Source organism: Corvus hawaiiensis, chromosome 8 (genome assembly GCF_020740725.1).
Source record: "Corvus hawaiiensis isolate bCorHaw1 chromosome 8, bCorHaw1.pri.cur, whole genome shotgun sequence".
Lineage (NCBI taxonomy): Eukaryota > Metazoa > Chordata > Aves > Passeriformes > Corvidae > Corvus > Corvus hawaiiensis.
The window spans coordinates 10,019,059-10,040,725 of NC_063220.1; the positions used below are offsets into that span (position 1 = coordinate 10,019,059).

Sequence of the window (21,667 nt, forward strand, 5' to 3'; positions counted from 1 at the left end):
TTTAATTTTCGTAACAGAACTGTACTTTTATTTCACAAAGCAGTAGTACACAAAGAACAAAAGAGGTTGCTAAAGGCCATGAACTAGGAAAAAGACTCAGAGCTGGGACTAGAAAACCACAGAGAAAGGCAGCAAGAATTATCAGAGAATGGAAGAGGTTTAGTTTGAAGAGAAGCTAAAAAACTAGAACTCCATGACTTGGAGGAAAAAATGCTGCCATTTATGAAAATAAACCCAAAACCTTCAAGAGTGGTAAAAAGCAGATGAACAGGAAAAAAACTGTTCATAAATTTCTAGTTCTACAAGAACTAGGAGTTACCAAATGAAATAAGGTGGCGTAGTTTGAAACAAACAAAAGGAAGTTCTTTTTCACCTGGCATGTAATTATATTGTAGAGTTATTAGACAGAAGATGTCACAGAGGCCAGAAATACATAGAAATGTAAAATTAAAAAAAAAAAAAGAAAAAGGAAAAATAAAGTTTCTTCCGTGAATTCGTTTAATCTATCAAGGCTACTAAATGCAGTGATGCAGATGCTGTTTCCTTTTTGCAAGCCCTTCAAACTCTGGTTGGTGAGGTCTGGAGCAGTACTGCAGAGGAACTGCACATCCCTGTTCTGCACATCTGCCACAGCCCTGTGAGACAGGGGTGGATGGCAGGTGGTCCAACATCACAGCACGGGACAGCCACGCTTGCGAGAAGACTGGCTTGCTTTCAGAGTGCCAGATCACATATGGTTACAGGCACTGACTCAACTCAAGATGGAGATTAGGTATTTTGATCAGGGCCTCTACTGATTTTAATCAACAGAGATCTGATGAAATGACAGAAGCACTCATTATTGCACAAGTGACTGCTGCACACTACGAGAGCCAGTTCCAGCTTTTTAAAGCAACCAGCTACGCTCCTCTTCCTCATGTCCAAATTCCTGAGGTCTTTCTGTTCTGACTTCCAAGGATACTGGCTTTTTGTTTGTTAGTTTGTAGGGCATGATGTAAGCATGACTTTCTTGAAGCAGTCTGTGCAATGAGCTTCACAGAGCTGAAAGACATCAGTTTAATCAGTGCCACGGCAGCTTGGCAATACTGTCTTTTATTGAACCTGAAGATTAAATGCTGGTGTCTCCCTTTTAGGCATCACAATTCTATACCTACTTTAATTTTGTTGCTGCTGAAATGCAATTTGCACTAAAATCCAAGATTTCTTTTCCCCATCAGAGAGAAAGCTGTGGGATTTTTTTTTACTACATGCCCTACTAAACCATAACAAAATAAATATAAACGTTTTTACCAGCATTTGCTTTATAGAAGGTCTCCAGTCTACATGACTCTGAGTAAAGCAGTTACTTTCATCCAACTTTTGAAGTTTCCTGTAATTGCTCTACATAAAAATCTATATTTTGAGATCTTTCGAAGAGTGGTAAGTATATAATGAGAAAGCAGTTCTTATTAATTTGAGGTCCTGCAAAAGTAGACTTATATCCAGGTTAATGTCAGACTAGAAATACTAGAAAACTTTCAAAAGACTCAGTGGCAGCTTATTTACAAACATACTATTTATAATGAATGCATTGATACAGAATGACTCTTATAAAAAAGCAAGGCAATCTTTTATATAGACATAACAATCAACATTACAATAATTCAGATTAAAAGTACATTTTTGTAGACTGTTTACACTCTCACTTAGCTTTTAACCACAAAATTAGTGTGGTCTGATATTTTTCCACAGCAAAGGTCCTGTGCAGTCCTGGTTAAGATCTAAATCAGAATAATAAAAAAAATATTTCTTTTATATTTGCTAATGTGAAAACAAAACCCATTCATAGATCCTATCACTTGTTTGCAATTGTCCTTACTGTGCCTTGAAGTTTGTGTTGCGCAAATTACTGCCAACTGCACATTTCTAACTAGAAGCTACTCTGGCATGTCTACCTGATACAACTGAGGTGTGACACTGACAGGAAAATTCTTAGTTGCATCCAGATACAAAAAGTCTCCTGATATGGATTTGTGCTGATTCAGAAGTTTAATTTATTTGGGGGTTAAAAAAAAAAGAGAGAAAAAAATAATCTCTCAAAGTTTTCTAATAGTTAAATAAAAGATATTTCTCAAACTCTGAGGATTGAAGATGACACTTGAACTCCAGGTGACACAATGAGTTTAAGCACTAACCAGAGAGACAATCTAAGTACTAAATGAGCAATCACAACCTTCAAGAAGTCTAAACATGCACGCTCCTAGAAATACTAAATCAAAGAGAGGCACTGAAGCAAATATTCTACAATCCAAATCTCTTTCTAGAAGGGGTGCATGAAGGTCAACATTTCCATTGGCATCTGCCAAACTGAAAAGTCTCAATTATATAGCTATGTGACCCAACTTTACAAGCAGCATTTCCACTGCATTTATAGCAGACAATTTTGGGTGACAAATATGGGACAGCAAGAGACACAGCTTTAATGGGTTTATGCTAAAGAATTTTTGCAAAGAATTATCCAACAACTTCCTATGTAGTAAATTAAAACGCAGTATGTGACCAACACAAGTCACAACAGCAACTGTTCCTTCTTTTCATTGTTCAACCAATCTCTGAACTGCTTTATACCTTACCAGACTTCCATAATACTACCTTTTCTATAGTAATTTAGCTTGTTAAATCAAGGCATGATTCAGGACAGTGTCTTTATGGGGCATGACTATGCATGTACATAGGCACAGACACATGCAAAATTGGTATTTTGGCTATGGACAAGCAATCAAGGTCATAATTTTGACCCAAAGTAAAGATTGTCACATTTTTCAATAATCATTCTAAATTATTTCCCTCAGTATAGCAAGGAGGCTAAGTATTTAATACAAGTATTTGGCAATCACTTATTTCTCAATCTTATTTTCAAAAATGCTGTAAATAATTAATTTCTCCACCTTGTCTATGCTTTCATACATGTATAGATACATAAATACATTTTTTGTATTTATGTATACATACAGTTGCCAAAATAAAGTTCTTTCCATTCATACTTTAACTGATTAGGGCAAATAAAATTCTTACACATGCGTAAGCCAGTATGTGTGTTCAACTGAATGTCACCAGGCAATAACACCATTCAGAAACTACACCAGTTAACAATCCAACATCCTGGGAAATGCAAAAGTCTGTTATTTCAGGAGGTAAGACTGTTCTGAATAATCAAAATGGCTGGATTTATATGATCTATGTATAGATCTGGATATAAATCCATGTATGTACTTAGATGGATTTATATGCATGTATTCCCAATCTGTGCCAGATATTTAATACTTAAACTTTCAGACCATTTTAGAGAACTTTTCAAATTCTTCTGACTGGATTTCTCCTGTATCAAAAACCTCTCTCACACTGCTCTTATTCAAATCTCCCTTGAGACACAGAAAAAATAAGCATTCACCTCAAAGTGTATAAAATTAAACTCCTAAAACAGGGCTCAGGATTATCTGACATTGCAACAACCATACTAGTACAAAGATAGTTTGAAAAAAATATCCTGTTTTTAATATAGTAATGAATTAAAACATAGCTTTATTTATTCCTATAAGTGTACTGAAAAGAATAGCTTGTTTTTAAGTGAGTGTAACGAGCACTATTTTGGTAGCCAACTTCTCCAATTCACAGGAATTTATGTGAGAGAGGGTCAGCTCCAATCATACAGTCATTAACCATGTACCTTAACAAGGTGAATAATCAACATATTTACAAACTAAACAAATTCAATCCCTTGATCTCTTATAAAAATGGGATTCAGGAGCAGACAGGGAATGAGACCAAGACGCTTGGAAACACAAGGGGTCGCCACTTTTGCTTTAAGGAACCATATTAATCAAACCAGTTTCCCCCCTAGTGACCTGAGGGCACAAACACGGACTCTGCAGTATATTCAGAACTTAGATTACAGTCTTGATAATAAGCATTTCAGCATCTTCATATTTTAACACCTTAGTGCTGAGAAAGATTAACTCAGGCAGAACTGTAAGGAACTAGCCTTTTATAAACTAAAGTCTAAACTGAAAAGCTACAGTAGATGTAAAAAAAAAAGGGGGGAAGGGGAAGGAACGACAGAGAGAGTGTGTGAGAAAGAATAGAACATTACTTAGTAAAATCCAGTGACATCTACAATAGTTTTACAGCATGTTTAAGCCCTCTAAGGTTTTATATCTCCACCTGCCTTCCATTTAAAACTTACTCCTTGTTAATGAAAAGACATACAACAAAACAAAATGCAAATAGATCAAGGAAATACATCTAAATAAGCATGCCTGAAAGCCAGAAATAATATTCCCAAACTTCTGCATGTGAAACAGATTTCCCATGGCATCCACTGATTTGATTTTGTGCAAAAGGTACAGTCCTCTAAGTCACGCTACCCCAGCAGCAATTCCAATGAGTATAAACTGAACAGTTTTTGGGTAACCATGGAATGTGACTGCCTCAAGTTCTTACCCTCCTGAAAAAAGACAACTGGCCCTGCAAGTGCAGCAATAGTGTAAATCTCCCTGAAGCATCTTCTGCCTTTGAAACAGCCAAGAAATTAATGATAAAACTGATGTCCACTACCTACAGTGTTTCTCTTGAGCTACCAGCATCTCTGCACAAATGAAAAAGGTGCCTCTTTTTTAATAGATCGGTTTAATACTGAAACAGATAGGATGAAGTTAAAAAAGAATAATCAAGATACTGAACTGAATATTTTGAAGCAAGTGCCCCAGCTGTGGGGGAAAAGTGCATTTAGTTCAGCAGCAAAACAGCACAGTGTGAAGATATTGTGCTTGGACACAGAAGTTCCGTAATGGAAGGAGGTACAAGGCAAGTCAAGATATAAAACCATAGTACATTGTTAACCAACCTTAAAACTTACATATATTGCAGTGTTTAAAAGTAAGACACATTCATTTATTGTACAAGGTCTATAAGGAATCCTTAAAATTGCCTGTTGTAGTTTATGACTCAACATTGTAATAAAAATGTACATATATATTATTTCCTTGTCACTTAACTGTACTGTTAGACCTCATGGACTTGTTACTTCACACAACGAAAACCGCTCTTCACTGAGGATACTCCACATTTTGACCAATCTGAAAAGGTTTACTTGTGCTAGAAAAGACCAACCGCAAAAGGCTCAGTTCAGATATGTTATGCCTGCAACTGGTAACTCAGGGAAGCAATACCTAAAGGAATTCAAGCTTCTTTTTTCTTTTCTTTTTGTTTCGACTGCATCCTTTTCACCTGCCAGTTGTTCTGATGAGTATGTTTTTAGTATACAAACCGGTTGATAAAAATTCATCAGCAGAGGCATATAAACTCTAGATATGATTGATTAAAACAGAGCAAATCAGAATAAAACAAAATCCAGTGATTTACTCTGACTGTAAACAATATAAAAACACCATTTGCTTCAAATCTCAAAATAAGTTAAAAGAAAATCCCAACCTCAGGGCACATGACCCTTTCAGGTTTTGACACAAAAAAAAAAAAAAGAAAAAAAAAAAAAAAAGAAAAAAAAAAAGGGAGGGGGGAGGAAAACAGAAAAGTTCATTATATAAAGGTTATACATTTCTCTTAACTGAAAGTAAATCTAAACAAAACTGGTTTTGTCCCTTAAATTTAAACTTTGAGTTCATTGGCAATTGCTTTAAATGAACTGGCATTTTCAGATTATTCAGACAACTTCCATCAAGTTCAGCAAAGAAAACTCAGACAAGCATTTTTACAGAATAAAAAAAAATCTAAATGGCTATGATTCCTCTATTAGCAGAAACACATAATGCAGTCTTAAATTTGCCTTTTTATATTATTTATATATTTATATATATATATAATATAATATAAACCACATATATTATATTATATATACATATACAGACAATTACAACATTAATGCAGTTTGTATTTTGTACAGTGTATTGGACAATTCAATGAGCATCAGACCATGGCACGATATGGTCCCTGCATTTTTAGGAACTGAATGATGAAGGAGGGTCCTCCTGCAACAATCTGAGGTGGAAGGTGGCTGAGTGGGCAGTTCTCAATACTCATTATTGACAGTTTGCTGCAAAGAGCCAGCTCAAAGGGAAGGCTGTGCAGATTGGGGTTGTCATTCAAATACAGTTCTTCCAGATTCTCCAGTGTACCTAGTAAAAATAAAATAATAAGTAGTAGTAGTATCTTTTTCATTCATGCAGTTTATAACTTTTAGACAAAGGCTCTGAGTCCACTTGAAGATTCTTTCCTATACAGAACCTTGAGTCAGTGACCAGACTCCTATTTCCAAGAACAGCCAAGTTCTGTTCACCAATACCAAAGAAAGAACGAATTTTCTTTAGTTTTAAAAACATCCATTACTACATCTCCTTTAGGTAATAAATGAACAGCAAATAAAGAGAATAAGAGAACTGAGAGGGATTTCACAGTAGCCATTCAGGGCTATGCAAGTGCAGGCAATATTGAACAGCTATCTAGTCAAAAGGACCTAGAAAATACTTATACTACACAGTATCTATTATCTCTTTAAAAATATCTATATTATACCTTTAATGTAATTAGAATCCATACATTAAAGACCTGAAGCTGTATCTGTCATGTGCCACAGGAAAAAAGCAGAAGAGTGTGGCTTCTCTGCATAGCAATGAATTTATTAAATGGAACTAACCAGTGTGAAAATTTTTTCCTGAATTCAAATTTTACAACTTCCTCTCCTACAGATACTGCAATACAGGTTGACCAGAAGATGGAAAACAGAGTAAATCCTTCTTAAGACTTCTATTCCTCTTTCCAAAAACATGGAAGTCCTCCCCAAAATATTCCCCATTTTCCAGTCTTACATACCATAAACATCTATAACCTAAGAGACTATTTAATCTTTCACAAGAGAAAGCAGTAGGCAGGACTCATGGCATGGAAAACCAATCAAAAGGAGAAACTATAGAAGAAATAATGAGAAACAGTTGATACCATGATACATGAAACAGTCACACCTGACCATAATTCACTGCTCTCTCATGTGTGAAGACAACCAGCTTTAATAACCAAACTGTACTCCTACAATAGTATTTTAAATTTTAATTTTTACTGATTTTAATTCCAGAGTTTGTTTCCACAGCATCCAAACACTCTTCACTAGCTTATGAACTAAATTTAAAAACTCCAAGTTTAGATTATTTTAGGCTTTTCTCACATGGAGGCACAAGATGAGCAGCTGTAATGGCTCCTCACCAAAGATGCTGCGAGAGACAGACCACGTCTTCCTCAACTGCACATCACTGTTTCTGACCACATTTTGCTTGGTGTAGCTTGTCCCATCATTTTTTCCTCCATAATAAGCTCAAACTATAAGATTTTAACTTAAGTGGTCAGAATCATGCTCTGGGACTAATATAATGGAGACTAATTATGAAAGAAACATTGGCTCCCAGTTCCAGATGCTCTGAAACCCACCTAGTCTGAACATCACAGACAAAAAAAAAAAAAAAAAATCCTATTCCTTCCCTTCTGTAAATCTCCTCCACTTTCTTTTCTAACCTCATCAAGGTGAAAAACAATATGGGGGCCTATAAACAAAACTGTGTGCAGAAGGACTACCAGGAGAAACATTTGCTTCAGCAGCCTACACCTTACACAAGGGTTTTGTCTACACCATGGCATTAGAGTAGGATCAGTGCACTTCCTTTCCCTCTCCAAGAACAAATTTATAAAGTTGAGTCATGGATAACACAAAAATTGTGGGACAATTTGGAGGTAAGGAATGTCACCATTACAAGTTGGTGTCTGTTCAGCAGCTTTCTGCAGCAGAACTGAAAGAAGACAGTGCATCCTTTCCACTACAGTTCAGTAAGATAAAGATCGTACGCTCTAGCACTGTTCCTGTGGCACACGCTTCACATCAGGCTGTACGTATTTAGAAGTTTCAAATGAATTTTGTGGCTTTTACTGATGAGCAGAATAGATGCCTATGATATGTGCTTTGCCCAGACACACTGCATCAAACCAGACAACGCGATCTTACCAATTTCCTCAGGAAGGTGTGTGAGAAGGTTCTCTCCGAGCCCAAGGTGCGTCAGATTGGTAAGGTGACCGATTCCTCTGGGAAGGGTGGTCAGCTGATTGTTAGTCAGAACCAATTTCTAAGGGAAAAACACATTTTTACAAATTAACTTAATGATTTTTGCTTGTAATGACAGCAAGTAACAAGATATGTAGCTGACAAATGAAGGGGTTCTAATCTCCTGAATTTGAAGAAGAAAAATTTCAACGATTCAACATTTCAAACCTCTACTAAGCATCACTAAATGTGAAAGTAAAAAAGTGCATAATAAAACACATGCCTAATGTGTTTTATGAGCACGACTGAAATCATTCCTGGGGTGGTATTGCACTCATGGTACAACAGTTATTCAAACTTCAAAATTTTGTTTGTTCAGTATTGAATAATAAAGCTGGGGAACAACTAGTGGGGACTAATTACGGGTGAAGTGGCACAAGATTCTGAACTTTTGGCTCTGTGTCCACGCTCAAATAGTTTCCACTCATCCAACAAGCTGCAATTAAATCAGCATGGTGTAAATAAAGGACGTAAAGATGTTTATCTCGACCAATTATTGTTTCACCTGCAGATCCTTGAGGTAAGCTATTTCATTTGGCAAGGATTCCAGTTTGTTTTCCTCTAGATCTAACTCTCGGAGTTTCCGTAGATTTCCAATTCCATGGGGAAGTTTCTTTAGGAGATTGTTTGACAAGATAAGAACCTAAAAAAAGAAATAACAACCAAACACAGAATTTCAGTAACATAATAAGTAAATAACAGATTAAGATACAATTTTTTTATATATTTTCAAGAAATGAAGTCCAATATTAGCCTACATTTACATTAAGGAAGTAATTGGAAATGTAAAAAAAAAAACCAAGTGAGTGATTTAACATAATTTGTTTCAAGTCTTTAATGACATAAATATATACATTTAGAATATACTTCTTTCAAATATTATTATATGTAGTAATAAAGGCAAAGCAAAAACAACAGAAACCTCCTTTCTTCAAATGACCAAAGAAAAACAATTTCTTCCTGAATTTGCCTATCATTTTGTTATGCTTCCTCATAGCCATCTCATAATCATGTTTTACATTATTTGCTGTGCTTGCCAAGTTCTCCTTAAAAAGCTTAGTACTTCCTCTTCTCCCTATGTCCCTTTGGTTAAGAGCAAACAAACACACAGATGGGAGCACCTAAGCAGAACATTGGTTTTCCAAAATGGGCTGCCATCACGCACACCCATGCCTACTACAGTGCTGTCTTCTTGTTTTTCTCCTCCTTTCTGAGTTGAATTATAAATACCCCAGGTTCAAGAAGTCTATCCTTATTTGCAGGGTCAGTTAACAGAGTTACTCATTATTCCACAGGCAAGTTAACAGGGGTTACACTAATACACCATTTTTCCTCCAGAGAAGCCCTGCAGTTCTTGGAAGTAACCAAGCCTCATAACAGCATTGTGAGTAGTAAGGTAATGAATTACTGATTAAACAATGCTATTATCTAGTTATTTAAGAAGGCACATTGAAACATGAGGATGTGAAAGAGCAGCCAGTGTGGACCCTCGTGCCAGCCACACACAACCAGCCAAGGCTGCAAGTGCCTGTCTTCTACCAACAATCCCAGCTCTCACTGGCTTCACGTAATGTGAAAACACCCCAGGCAGGAACAAAATAAAAATATGGTGAGAATCAAAGTGAAAATTGAAGTGACAAAAAGCCAAAGCCTGAGGATTAGCACAAGCAGCATTTCAGTGACCTTCCTTTATGCACTACGACATGCACAGAGCAGTGAGAACAGTAATGTTTTAATCGCGTATCAAGAAACAAAGGCAGGAACAGACAATATTACCTACGTGCAATGCAGCTGACTTAGCACTGCTGTGGGAACCTTCACTTTTGTGTAAACATCGCCCCAACAGCCCTTTGTATTTGATTTTTTAATTACAGAGAAACGCAGTGGTAACAGGTCTGCAGACCAAGCAGCTCTCGAGCTTCAGCAGCCAACAGACCACCAGCAAACCCAGTTGTTAGAGGTTACTAATTTCCCAATCACATCAACCACACTTAACTTAAAAGGGAACTGGGCTATTAAATAGCTATTACTCTGTCATATAATTTTTGCCCCACACTGAAGGAACAATTAAATATTCACAGAAGTCACATTAGAAATTTGCAATTTCAAATATACCCTTTGTTACACTTCTTTAACAGATTTTTCCCAGCAGCTCACAGAGCCTACAAAGTTCACTCAACTGCCCAAACAAGTACCTCTATCTTTCTGTCCCTCCAAGGCATTAATTTGTTTCTGCTGATGGTACTCTGAGAAACTGGATGAGGGGACAGAGCAGGTTTAGTTCGTGCTTTTAACCTACAAACTCTTCCCCCTCAAAGGCTCAGAATTCGCACCTGGCTCCCTACAAGATTCACAGAGCTGCACTCAAGCCACCCCTGGCTCTAGAACGTTTCATTATGTTTTTCTCATCCCTGCTGCTTCCATGCTGGTCTCCAGGAACTGAACCGAGTTCAGCAACATTGCATTTACAACACTAATTCTCTGTTGAGAAAAATCTTCTTTCTACACCGCTACAAATATATCTGTACGTAGTCGTTTGTGCACACTCATCGAGGGCCTAAAGAACAACATTCAAAAGCCGTTGACAACAACCACAAACAGATGCAACATCACATTAAACAGCAAAGATACACGTACTTATTTAGCTTTATTTGACCCGAAAGTAATATTAAACGTGAAGTAGAGAATGCCTATGTTGCAGGCATTCACGTAGCTGTTAATTTATACTCTTCTCACCTCAAGAGAAACAAGCCCAGATACATCCTCAGGGATTTTTGTTAGCTGGTTAGTCGCTAAGTTCAGTTCTACCATACTCGTCCAAGTCCCAAAGTCCAAGGGGAGAGACGTCAGCTGATTGTCCTATGATTTAACATATTGAACGTTTAGGGTCTGCCCTGGCAAGAAGTTGGCAAGGCATCTGACAGATTGAACAAACTAACAGAAAAACTTCATTATAACACAGTCGACAGTGAAATCAGAAGAATAAAATGTTGGCCAATTTTTTTCAAATTCCACCAAACATTACTGGTACCAACCTAGAGTTACAGAATTTGTTACTAATACAAACTTAAGTGGAAAAATTAGAAATACATAATTCTCAAGATCTCACACAGTGGTTAAAACACTTTTTGTCCTATTTTTGCTGAATACAGTGGATGGTGGGTTAAAAAAAAGAACAGAAAGTTCACCATAACTTACAAAGGTGCTATCAGCAAACATCGAAATCCTAAAAATATATGGAGTTAAAAAAAAAGTCCAAACAAACCAATCAGGAGAATAAACACCACCACTAAAAAAAACCCACCAGAACCCACACACCAAAACCCCTGAGGGGGGGAAAAAAAAAAAAAAACCAACAAACCCACAACCAGAAAAAAAAAAAGAACCAAAAAACCCACATATGCTTTAATGGCTCAGAGTAAAAGCATCTGAAATTACTCTGAACATGCTACTGCTCAAAATGTTTCTAAAATATTTGATCTAGACCAGACACTTCAAAATCTTTTAAAAAATGGTCATACAAAGTTCTGGTAAACAGGCAAAGCTACAAATGGGTACGTGATAAAAACCGGACTTAATGCAAATTGAGGATTCATTTGTGTCAAACTATTCTAGAACAGTAGCTGAGCTTAGCTACTGCTCAAGCATTTCTTGAAATAGATCTATTAATAGAAAAATATCATCTCTTTTCCCTACTCCTCTTAAACCACATTAGCACACTAAAAAGTTCTTTTGCTGTGCTCTTCAACTATTGCCAAAAGTCTCCAGACTTAGGTTTTGAAAGACTATATTAAAAAAAATTATGTTACATAACTTTGTTTATAATGTAAACTGTAACAGTGTCTGAGGGAGAAATAAGCTAATCTACAGGCTTGTGTCCCATGTGAATATTCAAGAACTTTGCAAGCAGCTTTCTTGTTTTCATTGTTCAAACTCAAGCAAATGTGACAAAATCTTAACTAGTAACATCTTGATAGCACAATTTTAGACTAATACAGAATTGTTTCTATATATGACAGCAGCAGCATCCACTTCAGCGTGATAAATTCATTCCTTACATTATTAAGTCTGCCAGAATTCATGGAGCAGCAAACAGTGCTCCTCATTGATTTTACACAGTAGCATGTTTCTGTGCCTCACCTTCATGTTCAGCTTACTTAATACTTTCGCCCTAGAGAAAATTCCAAAGGGGATTTTATTGATGCGGTTGTGCTCCATATTGAGAGAGTAGATTGTGGAGAACTGGGACGGGCCACCCACAGGATAGGACTGGAAGCAGTTCCTGGCCAATGTTAAACTAGTCAGTTTGACAAGGCTGGATAAAAGACCCTGTAGAAAGAAGAAAACCACACAAGAACTTAGGACAGATTTATTTCAATGCATCTCTTTTCCCTTATGGGTCTAATTAGAAATGTTTTTCCCCCCTCAAGTCCATCCCCTGAGGAAGTGTTGCAACACACAAACCAGTGTTATATTTGATAAAACTTCCACCAGCAACAACCTCTGCTCACAGTCATCAGCCACTACCTTATTTCCCCCTTCCTCCCTGCATGCTGACAGATAGAAAAAAGCAAACATACCACATTTAAAAGCACAGGTTTGGGAGGTTTGGTAACTCTTTTCTCCTCTGAAAGCAATTTTTCTAATGACACGTTGCTCCAGGAGCACAGGGGCAGCGTGTCCATCCCCAGTAGCTGTTTTGGCTCCAGCATCTCACCCACATCCAAATGGGGCCCAAAGAAATATCAACCCCACATACTGGCTCCCAAAAGAGGCATTTGATAACTCCAGTACAAATCTTTGGTAACTTCATAAAAATCCATATTGTGATCACAACTGGTAGAAGTTTCTTGTTAGTGTCTTTTAATTATACTGTAATAGTTTCAGATAATCAGACAGAGAAAAAGAATAGGAAGGGTTTGAAAATTCCATTGTTTTTTCCTTTTTCTAAAATATTCCTAAGTTATTACTGCTCTATTTTTTTCCCCCTTAAGAAATGAAACAAGAAGCCTGTAGTTAAACTGGATAGCAACTGCTGTCCATTGAATCCAGAGTTTCATTTCTCTTGACAATCTAATTAGATTCTGAAATCCCAGCAGCCCATATCTCAGTTTATCTGTTAGTTACGTGCCAAGCACGTTGCTGGAAGTGTGGAGATGAATAATGAGATCTAAATTACTGCTGAAGTGTCACCTTTGCTTATTACTACACCAACCTGAATCCAGCCCTATTTGCTTAAGTATTACAGAAATTGGAGATTTATGCATGGCATTACATACCATAAATAATGCAACATCTGCAATCAGGAATGAGCAATAACAACATAATGATTCCAACCATATTCCTAATGTCAGTATTTCTGGATTGCCATTTGAGCTCTATAATCACTGTAAAAGCTTTAAGAATATGGCTTTGCTGTTTCACCAGGAAAGCTTTGGCTACTTTTATAAATAGTTTATTAACATTATTGTAGATAAAACAGGATCAAACAAGGACTTATCTTCATGCCCTGGCTAAAACTTTAGACACTGGGGGCATCTCAGCAAATATCAATGAAGCGTTTTTCCCCCTACAGATAAAATAATGGACCTTCAAATCAGTATTAATCTAACCTAATAATTAATTAGTATAATCTTTGATTAGGAAATATGGCTTCTACCTATACTTTAATTAACAGATATTAGTCCTAGGGTTAGGCAATCCCTGAGCTCTAACACACTTTATTGCTTCAGATGGATCCTGGCATTTCAAAAAGCTGGTTTTGAAGTCTGCTTGTATACCAAAAAAATATCTAAAATATGTTAGGTAATTCACTCTAATAGCCTGGAGTAATTAAATGCATTTGAAGGGAAGAAAGAGAGCTTTGGCAGTACAAAGAGAACAATGCTCTTACATCTGTGAGAGCTGTGGCAGTACTGCCTTCTTCCAGCCCATCCTTTTAAGATAAAATATTTATTAGGCATTGTGTCAGCAGCTTCAGCTATGTTTTGAAATTCTGAAATTTCTTCTACAAATACAGTTCTTTGTCTTATAGCACAGCATGCTTTATTTTAAACAGATTACAGTATAAACTATACATTTCTGCAAGCTTGAGTGTTAACATATTGTTGGCAAATACACCTGAAGAAGGCAGCACAGTCACAAAGAAGTTTGTACTACGGTGAACATCTTTTAAAGCAACTAATCACCCCTCACATTAGCTTTTTGCAATTACACCATAGTTGCTTGTGTAACACGTCTGGGTGGGGTGGGCTAGCTTAGCTCTCATCCTAAAAGCAGCCTGGTGGCTTTCACTCAGTAGCATTTTCTTAAATTATAGTCTTACCCAAACATTTATTAAACTCTCTGTTTCAGTCTATCACTGCTGAGTTCAGAAATTTATCTGAAGAAAATTAATTACTTACTGCCCTTTGTTACTGTAAATACTTTGCTGAATTCCAAGTGCATTTTTCTCCCCTCTATTTATAGTTTGCAATATACATCTTTAGATAACCTTTTAACTCGCTTTACACTAGTAATTTAGACAACTTGGGGTCATGGGGATGACAGCTTAGGAAACCAGTTTGAGCATCCTTAAAACAGAAGAGGCTATAAAATTTATGTTGTGTCATGAAGTCTTCATCTTAAAACATTCTAAAGAAATGGAATAAACATCCAAAATAAGAAACAATCACATCAGATTTTTTTTCTGACATCTCAGCAATTATTTCCAGGCACTAATGCTTCATGAAGCAGAAACATTGAGAAACACTTATCTAGCTTTAAGGGTGGGAATCTGGACTCATTATTTAAGGTTTTCTAAAGATACAGGACAGCATATACAACCACATGTATTGCTCCCAGTTTTGAGTCAAGTTGTATGACATTTAGTCCTTCAACACTGATTAAATATGCCTAATATTTACACAATCGACATAATTCACATTACATTTAGGTTAAAATAAAGGGTATTCCTCAGAGTTAAGATGGAAGATGAAAAAATTTCCCGTGTTGCACCTCCTTTACAAAACATCGATGTCCTCCAGCAGCATTCCCTCCCCAGTCCACTCCCTCTATTCCTCACCTCTGGTAAAGTAGAAATGTTGTTGTTCTCCAAGTTCAGCTCATCAAGTTCACTGCATTTTGCTAAAGACTTGGGAATTGCTGACAGCCTATTGTACCTCAGGCCAAGACGACTTAGACTGGACAGATTTCCTACAGGCAGAAAACAGGTGTTAATATACTGTGAGAATCACACATACACACAGAACAAGGTGTGACTTCTGATTCTTCTGTTGTCTCACACTCTACACTTCAAAATTTCAAATGGTGAAATGGAGCTGTCATCCCAAAATGGGAGATACACAGATTCCAGTGCTTTCCAATGCTGAAGTCAACCATGCAGAAGTAGATTGTGCATATTAAATATTATTCTGATGTTCTGCATAATATGCTAAGCAAGCAAAAGGCCCATGTCCTATTGTGAAAGTCCTTCTATCCTGATCTTTATGTCAACAAAACATACTATCATTTTCCAGAAGTCCCCAAAATGACTTTTTAAAATTACGGACAGTATCATTCAATGCCATGACTCATATTACCAGAACCTGGGCATGCATCATACAACTCACGTCCTGGCAAAACAATTTCCTCTGCAGGGAAAAAAACCCCAAAGCTTTACCATCCTCCAACAGTAAGAATGTCTTTAACAGGTGATAGGAAAAACCCAAAATTACTACATTTTCTGAGTGACACTGAAGAAAAAGTCTGGAGGAAGTCTACAAAAATCTGGAAAATAGTGCATGTAAAATTATTTCCGAATATTGCTTGCCTGATGGTCCCACCTGATATGTCTTTCTGTCAGGGAATAAAAATTTTGACAAACTTGCAACTTGAAAATTTCCAATCTGAAGTTCCCTTTAGCTCCAACCTTTACCATCTAACAAGTACTAAAGACCAAAATCAACAGCTCAAGGATGCTGTTGAACTATAGGGTGCTGGGGCATTCAGCCTCTCCTGCAGGTACCAAGGCCTTAAACTTCACTGTAAAGTCAACTGGCAAAGAAACTTGTCTTCTGGCTCATCCCTACAGTCAGAAGAGGTGTCTGTGCAGGTGTGGACTTCGCACCAGGGGAGCTTGTGAACAGGTTCACACAATCAGTTCCTTGCAAAACATTGCTGTTTTACATTCACTTTTACAACCACCCATGGCACAACACCTTTGTTCTGCAAAGTGAAGCACCAGACAGACAAATTAGAAAAGAAACACAGGATTTAACAAACGTCAAAATGAATAACCAGCAGTAATTTTAAAAGATGAAGAGGCCTTAATATGGACAGTCTAACTGCTTATTAAGTAAAGGCTGTATTAATGCGTATGCACTCATACAAAGGTTACTGGAGCACAGCAAAGGAAGAAGTAAATGCAGAGTCTTATCTGCTAGACAGAGAAAAACTTTCAACAAAGCAAGCGGCAAAATACCTCTTTCCTGAACCTGGTCAAAATATACTGTAAAAATGCCCCTATATTCCCAAACAGTTGGGAATGTAGATAATAAAAACTTGAAACTGGGAACAACAATGTTGTATGATTTGCTCTAGTTTCTAAAATGGAGAAGTCACCAGAGCAGTAAAAGTAAAATAAAACAAAACAAAAAAAGCAGAAAACAAAAAACCTTAGCTCTCCCATAAAACTGAAAATGAAAAAAAAAAAACCAAAACCCACAAACCCCTTAATACAGAACAAAAATTATCTACATCTTACAAGTCGAGAAAAAAAGAGGATGAGTTTTCAGTGCGTATCTGATATTTATCTAAGAAGCTTGGCAACAGATTTTACTTAGTACCATCAAGAAGTAAACAAAAGTCAAAACAGGTAGCTACACACCATTGCTTAACTAGTAGCATCACTAGTAGTATCTTCTTGGGATTTTTAGTTTGTTTTTTAAAGTGCTTAATTCTAAGCAAGTATAAAATTAATTTTTGTAGAAGCAGCAAAGAAAGTCTTCACTCAATCAGGAAAAGGCGTTTAAAATCCAGGGCTATCAATATTGCACTCCAGTGCACAAATCTTCATCTTTTCCTGTTAAATCCTGCAGTGCATTTACACACTAAAGAGAATAATTAAGATCTATTCTGATCCTAGAGTCCACTAGCATAAAGACACACATATGTATGTAATTTAGCTATTTCATGCTGTATTTGTGAGATGAGGCATTGCTGGATGAATAAAAAACTGGCCTTGCTTCACACAAAAAACATCCTACTGCAAGGCTCCAAGATCGTTAGGATGTGCCATCCTAGGGATGAACAAAGCACATCCTGACTGTTTCTCTAAATTGTTATTTAATATTTTACTAAAGAATGAACAACAAACTTTACACAAAACAAGGCATCAGCCTACTATTCTTTTCACTACCTAAACCTTGCGCTAGATGCTGATCTGGATTTTTCAGGTGAAAAGGACGAACAGGGAAGTAGACAGCATGATGCCAACTGTTGCTTAGCAATACAACATTGCTGTGCCAGTTCCCAGATTGTGAGCACAGCCTGTATGTATATGGCTCTCTTCCTACCAGCAATGTGGCATTTCAGAAAAATGAAACAAGGCAGCCACTAGAGAGTCAAAATGTACCGTAAGTTTCCAGAAGAGAATGACACACGTTGGTTATCCGCATGACATTATCAGAAAGGAGGCATAAATAGCAGCTCCCAGTAATTTTTCCTTATCATAAGTAGCATTTCTTAATAGAACTTTATCACTGTTTCTTTACAGTTATCTTTCTCCTCCATGGAAAAGGTATGCAAAGGCATAACAGAAGACACATCCCATGTGTACCACATTCCTTACGACTGTTTTGCACACCACAGCACTAAATACAGTTATTCCTGAGGACAAAACCAGTAAGATTTCTGCTAGAGCTGCATCTGCTAGAGCACCTCTCCCATTGCTCCTGGAAGGACTGTCCTGAGCCCAGCTGATGCAGGCAACATGAGCCACCTTCTCATTTCAAGCCAGAATTTATTTACAGCCGATTTACTGCCACTCAATCTTCAGCAATCTTTTCATCCTCAGAGTTCATACTCACACCTCATTGTGAATGCATCGAAGTGTGAAACCCTTATTAGCTTTTATCTTCACATGCTGGACAAGCCAGATCTTAGTCTCACCTTCACAAAACAGGATGACCCTTGCAGCTCTTCCTCTGCTCAGTGTGTTCAAGCTGACTTTTCTTTTTAACAGGAATGCACCAGTACAATGTTAACATTTGCTTCCACGGTGCAGGGGCCAACAAGCTAATGTGAAAACCAAGTGACAAACTGTTTTACAGCAGAAACTGTTACAAGTTGCTAAAGATCACACCTTGTGCACTGAACCATCAAATAATCTCGTTTACAGTTCCCTGAGCTCAGGGTTACCTAGCTGATACTCGTATTTGGAGTTGCTTTACAGTGCCTGCACTCATCTCCATCATTTCCAGCTCAGCTATTGCTTTCCAGATGGAACAGCACTAGGTATCTGCTGATGGGCTGTCAGGTTAGGTGTAAGAAATAAGGCAAGAAAGGTAACAACTGATCATGATGAGCTCAATCAGACTGTCATCAGGACCATTTGCAGATGCACTTTTGTCACTGAAGCTGTACCTCAGCAGCTCCTCTGAAACAACCCCTCGCAGGTAATGACTCAGAAAATGCTGCACTAGATGTTCACGTACGTGACAGTTTGATAACCACAAGCGAAAAGCAGATACTAGCAGGAAAAGCAACAAGTAAAACCCCTTCCAACTTGTTCTCTTCGAGAGCCAATTATGAAAACCCTTGTAAACTCAACTGCCTTATTCACTGGTACTCCTAAAAATAACATCGTAGACCAAGCCCTAGACACACACCAGGCCTAAGCAAGTAACTGAAAAATTGCTTTAGTTCAACTTTTGTCAGAAACAGTCACTCTTGGGAATCAGGTTTCACAGACACCTTATCTCAGGTCCATTTTCTCACCAGCAGAGTACAAACACCCATCAGCAGGTTCCAGCTCTCAGGGTTGAAGCAACCTAAGCACAGAACTCATAATCCCTTCACTGGAATGACTGCATGTCTCTCTCAGGATTAGCCGCTTCATTTACACAGAAGTGAATTAAAAACACTTGGAAGCATGCAAATCCAGAAATATTAAATTAAACTGTTACTATAAAAGGGACGCGAAATAGATGGTTTAAATTAAATTCTTTATTAAAAGTACTTCAAAAAATATTAATCAAAGGAAAAACAGGTGTTTGCCAATCCCAAAATAAAGAAAGGAAATAAAGCAGGAAACTACGTTAACAAAAACGTATTTTTTAGTAAGACCACCTGAAGTGGTTCAACAATACATCTCTTTTTTAAGTATTTCAAAATCAAGAGAAAAAAGAACTGGTAAGCTGAATAATATAAAGAAGTACAAATTCCCAATTCAAAATTCTACCCGTGCTTTTTAAAGGGAGTGACAAATGCTCTCTTCTTCTGAGATTTACCACACCTCTTCCTTTCCCTCCCTTAGTTAAAATAATCCTTCGAATTCCCTATCCTTAGATGAAGGGTCATTATTAATGTGAAACTTAGCTCATCGAGCTAATTTGCTATAAGGATCAGCTGTTTTCTTTTAAATAAACCGAAAGCATCAGATCAATTTAAAAATCTGTTCACTAGAGAAAACTCCAGCTGATAACATTAAAAACACAAACTGGACTTATAAAGAGCTGTGCACATCAAAACCCCGTAAGACCATAATCAAAAATAGACATAAACTTCAGCATACAATAAAAAATTGCAGGAACTTGCTACAAACAACATGGCACTATTAAGTATTTCAGATGGTCTAACTTGTATAAATATTCTTAGATTTTGATTTGACTCAACTTGGCACACAATGAGCAGTTACCTACTAAAGAACATGTTTTACATGGCCACATGTTACTTCATAGAGTGCCACGTGCTTAATTCACTGAGGGATCTTCTCCTAGCAAGGAAAAATTGCTACTTTGCATACAAAAGATACCAGGTATCATTTTTTACAAATTGAAAGCAAGAGGTACAGCCAAAATTAATTTTTTTTAAATTAAACTTGATGTCACTTTAAAAAACCATACATGAATTAAATTTAATACGCTACATGGTATTAATCTTGCAGTGAGAATAACAAAGATGACAATATGAAATAAATTTCAAATTGTATGGGAGATAGTAGACATGCTAGAGATGGGCAGTTGTGGATAGAGATTAAACACTGCATTCAGATATTTCAACAGTGCCTCCTGGTCTTAAAATAGCCCTGAGTCAGAAGATGCGTGTACCACACTTGGTACTTACTATATACTAGTTTTCCAGATGTCAGCCATACTCTGTGACAACTTTTTAACTGTTTAACAGATTTTTAGGTGAAAGGAGCTGTTGGCATGTTTAATCTAATCTCTTATCAGAAAGCAAACCGGTTCCCCTGATAGCTGTAGAGTAAAACGAAAGGCTTCAGATAAAGTGTTTTATTTAACCTTCAGTTGCACTCCACAAGCAGAGAGCAACAGCACAAAGTGACTGGTCCAAAAAGACACCTCAAAAGAGGAAACTAGAACAAAATTCCAGAGTCATTATTCTTCTGGTCTGGGGACAACTCCTTCCTAAACCAAAGCCTGTAGGTTTGTATGAATTTAAACTTGTGTCACCGGTTGCCATCTGAGAGAGATCAAATCCTTTCTACAATCCCTACATCCCTAATGTATAATATGGTCTGGCTAACAGTTGATGCCTGAGAAAAATAGGGAATGGGCACAGAAAGGTGATGGGGGTGGGAGGGCAACCACTCTTAGCAGAACTGCAGAAGAGATGAGAACCCCTCCAGATTATTGCTACTAACTACCAAAGCCAAAGCATGAAATGTAATTATTCTGTTGCAAATACAAAAGTATAGTTAAACACAATACAAAGTTTGACTTAATTTTACTGGTTTAACAGTAAAGTGACTTTTAGTGTATTTTAATTTTTCTTTTCCGCCACCAAAACCTTCTCATATACCAGGCAGGCCAGTGTAGGAAGCAGAATCAAATTCACAAATTACCAAAGTCAGCAGGGTCCATCATTTTTTGCCCTGCTCAAACCAAAGTGCATTATCCTCCTCCTGCAAAGTCTAGGAATTCTCATGAAGATGTTACCTATTAGAAAACTATTTAACATGACTTTAAAATTAGTCTCTATAACCCCTAGGAGTTTAAATGCCATCTGAACAGAGCAAAGAGTTATCTCTACTTTCAGTCTAACGGTATCATCCAAAGACAGGTTCTCCCTCATTATTTCACTATTAAAAGGCTAAATTGTGACCATATGGGCAGTCAGTTATTTTCCAGCTCTGATTCCAGACTGTAACATTGCTGACTGTGTATGTGTGAAAGATGCACACAAGATACTTGCAAAACCTGAGTGACAGAAGCTCAGGTACCCATCATGTACCACACCCAACACCTGCATAAGGCTAGAGAGCACAAACTCTTAGTGACACATTTCTGAAATTGTCTAAGCAATGAA

General features: G+C 37.1%; 1 protein-coding gene across 2 annotated transcripts in view; it reads right to left on the reverse strand.

Moving 5' to 3' along the window:
* SHOC2 (SHOC2 leucine rich repeat scaffold protein) overlaps positions 1-21,667 on the reverse strand; it is a 65,699-nt gene continuing 44,032 nt past the window's right edge. For both annotated transcript variants that reach the window (XM_048311356.1, XM_048311358.1), the window contains 6 exons: positions 15,201-15,331; positions 12,278-12,466; positions 10,874-10,996; positions 8,643-8,780; positions 8,042-8,159; positions 1-6,170 (listed from right to left, as the gene is read on the reverse strand). In XM_048311356.1, coding sequence (XP_048167313.1) covers positions 5,962-6,170; positions 8,042-8,159; positions 8,643-8,780; positions 10,874-10,996; positions 12,278-12,466; positions 15,201-15,331 — 908 coding nt within the window. In that variant the 3' untranslated portion in view covers positions 1-5,961. The remainder of the gene's footprint in view (positions 6,171-8,041; positions 8,160-8,642; positions 8,781-10,873; positions 10,997-12,277; positions 12,467-15,200; positions 15,332-21,667) is intronic.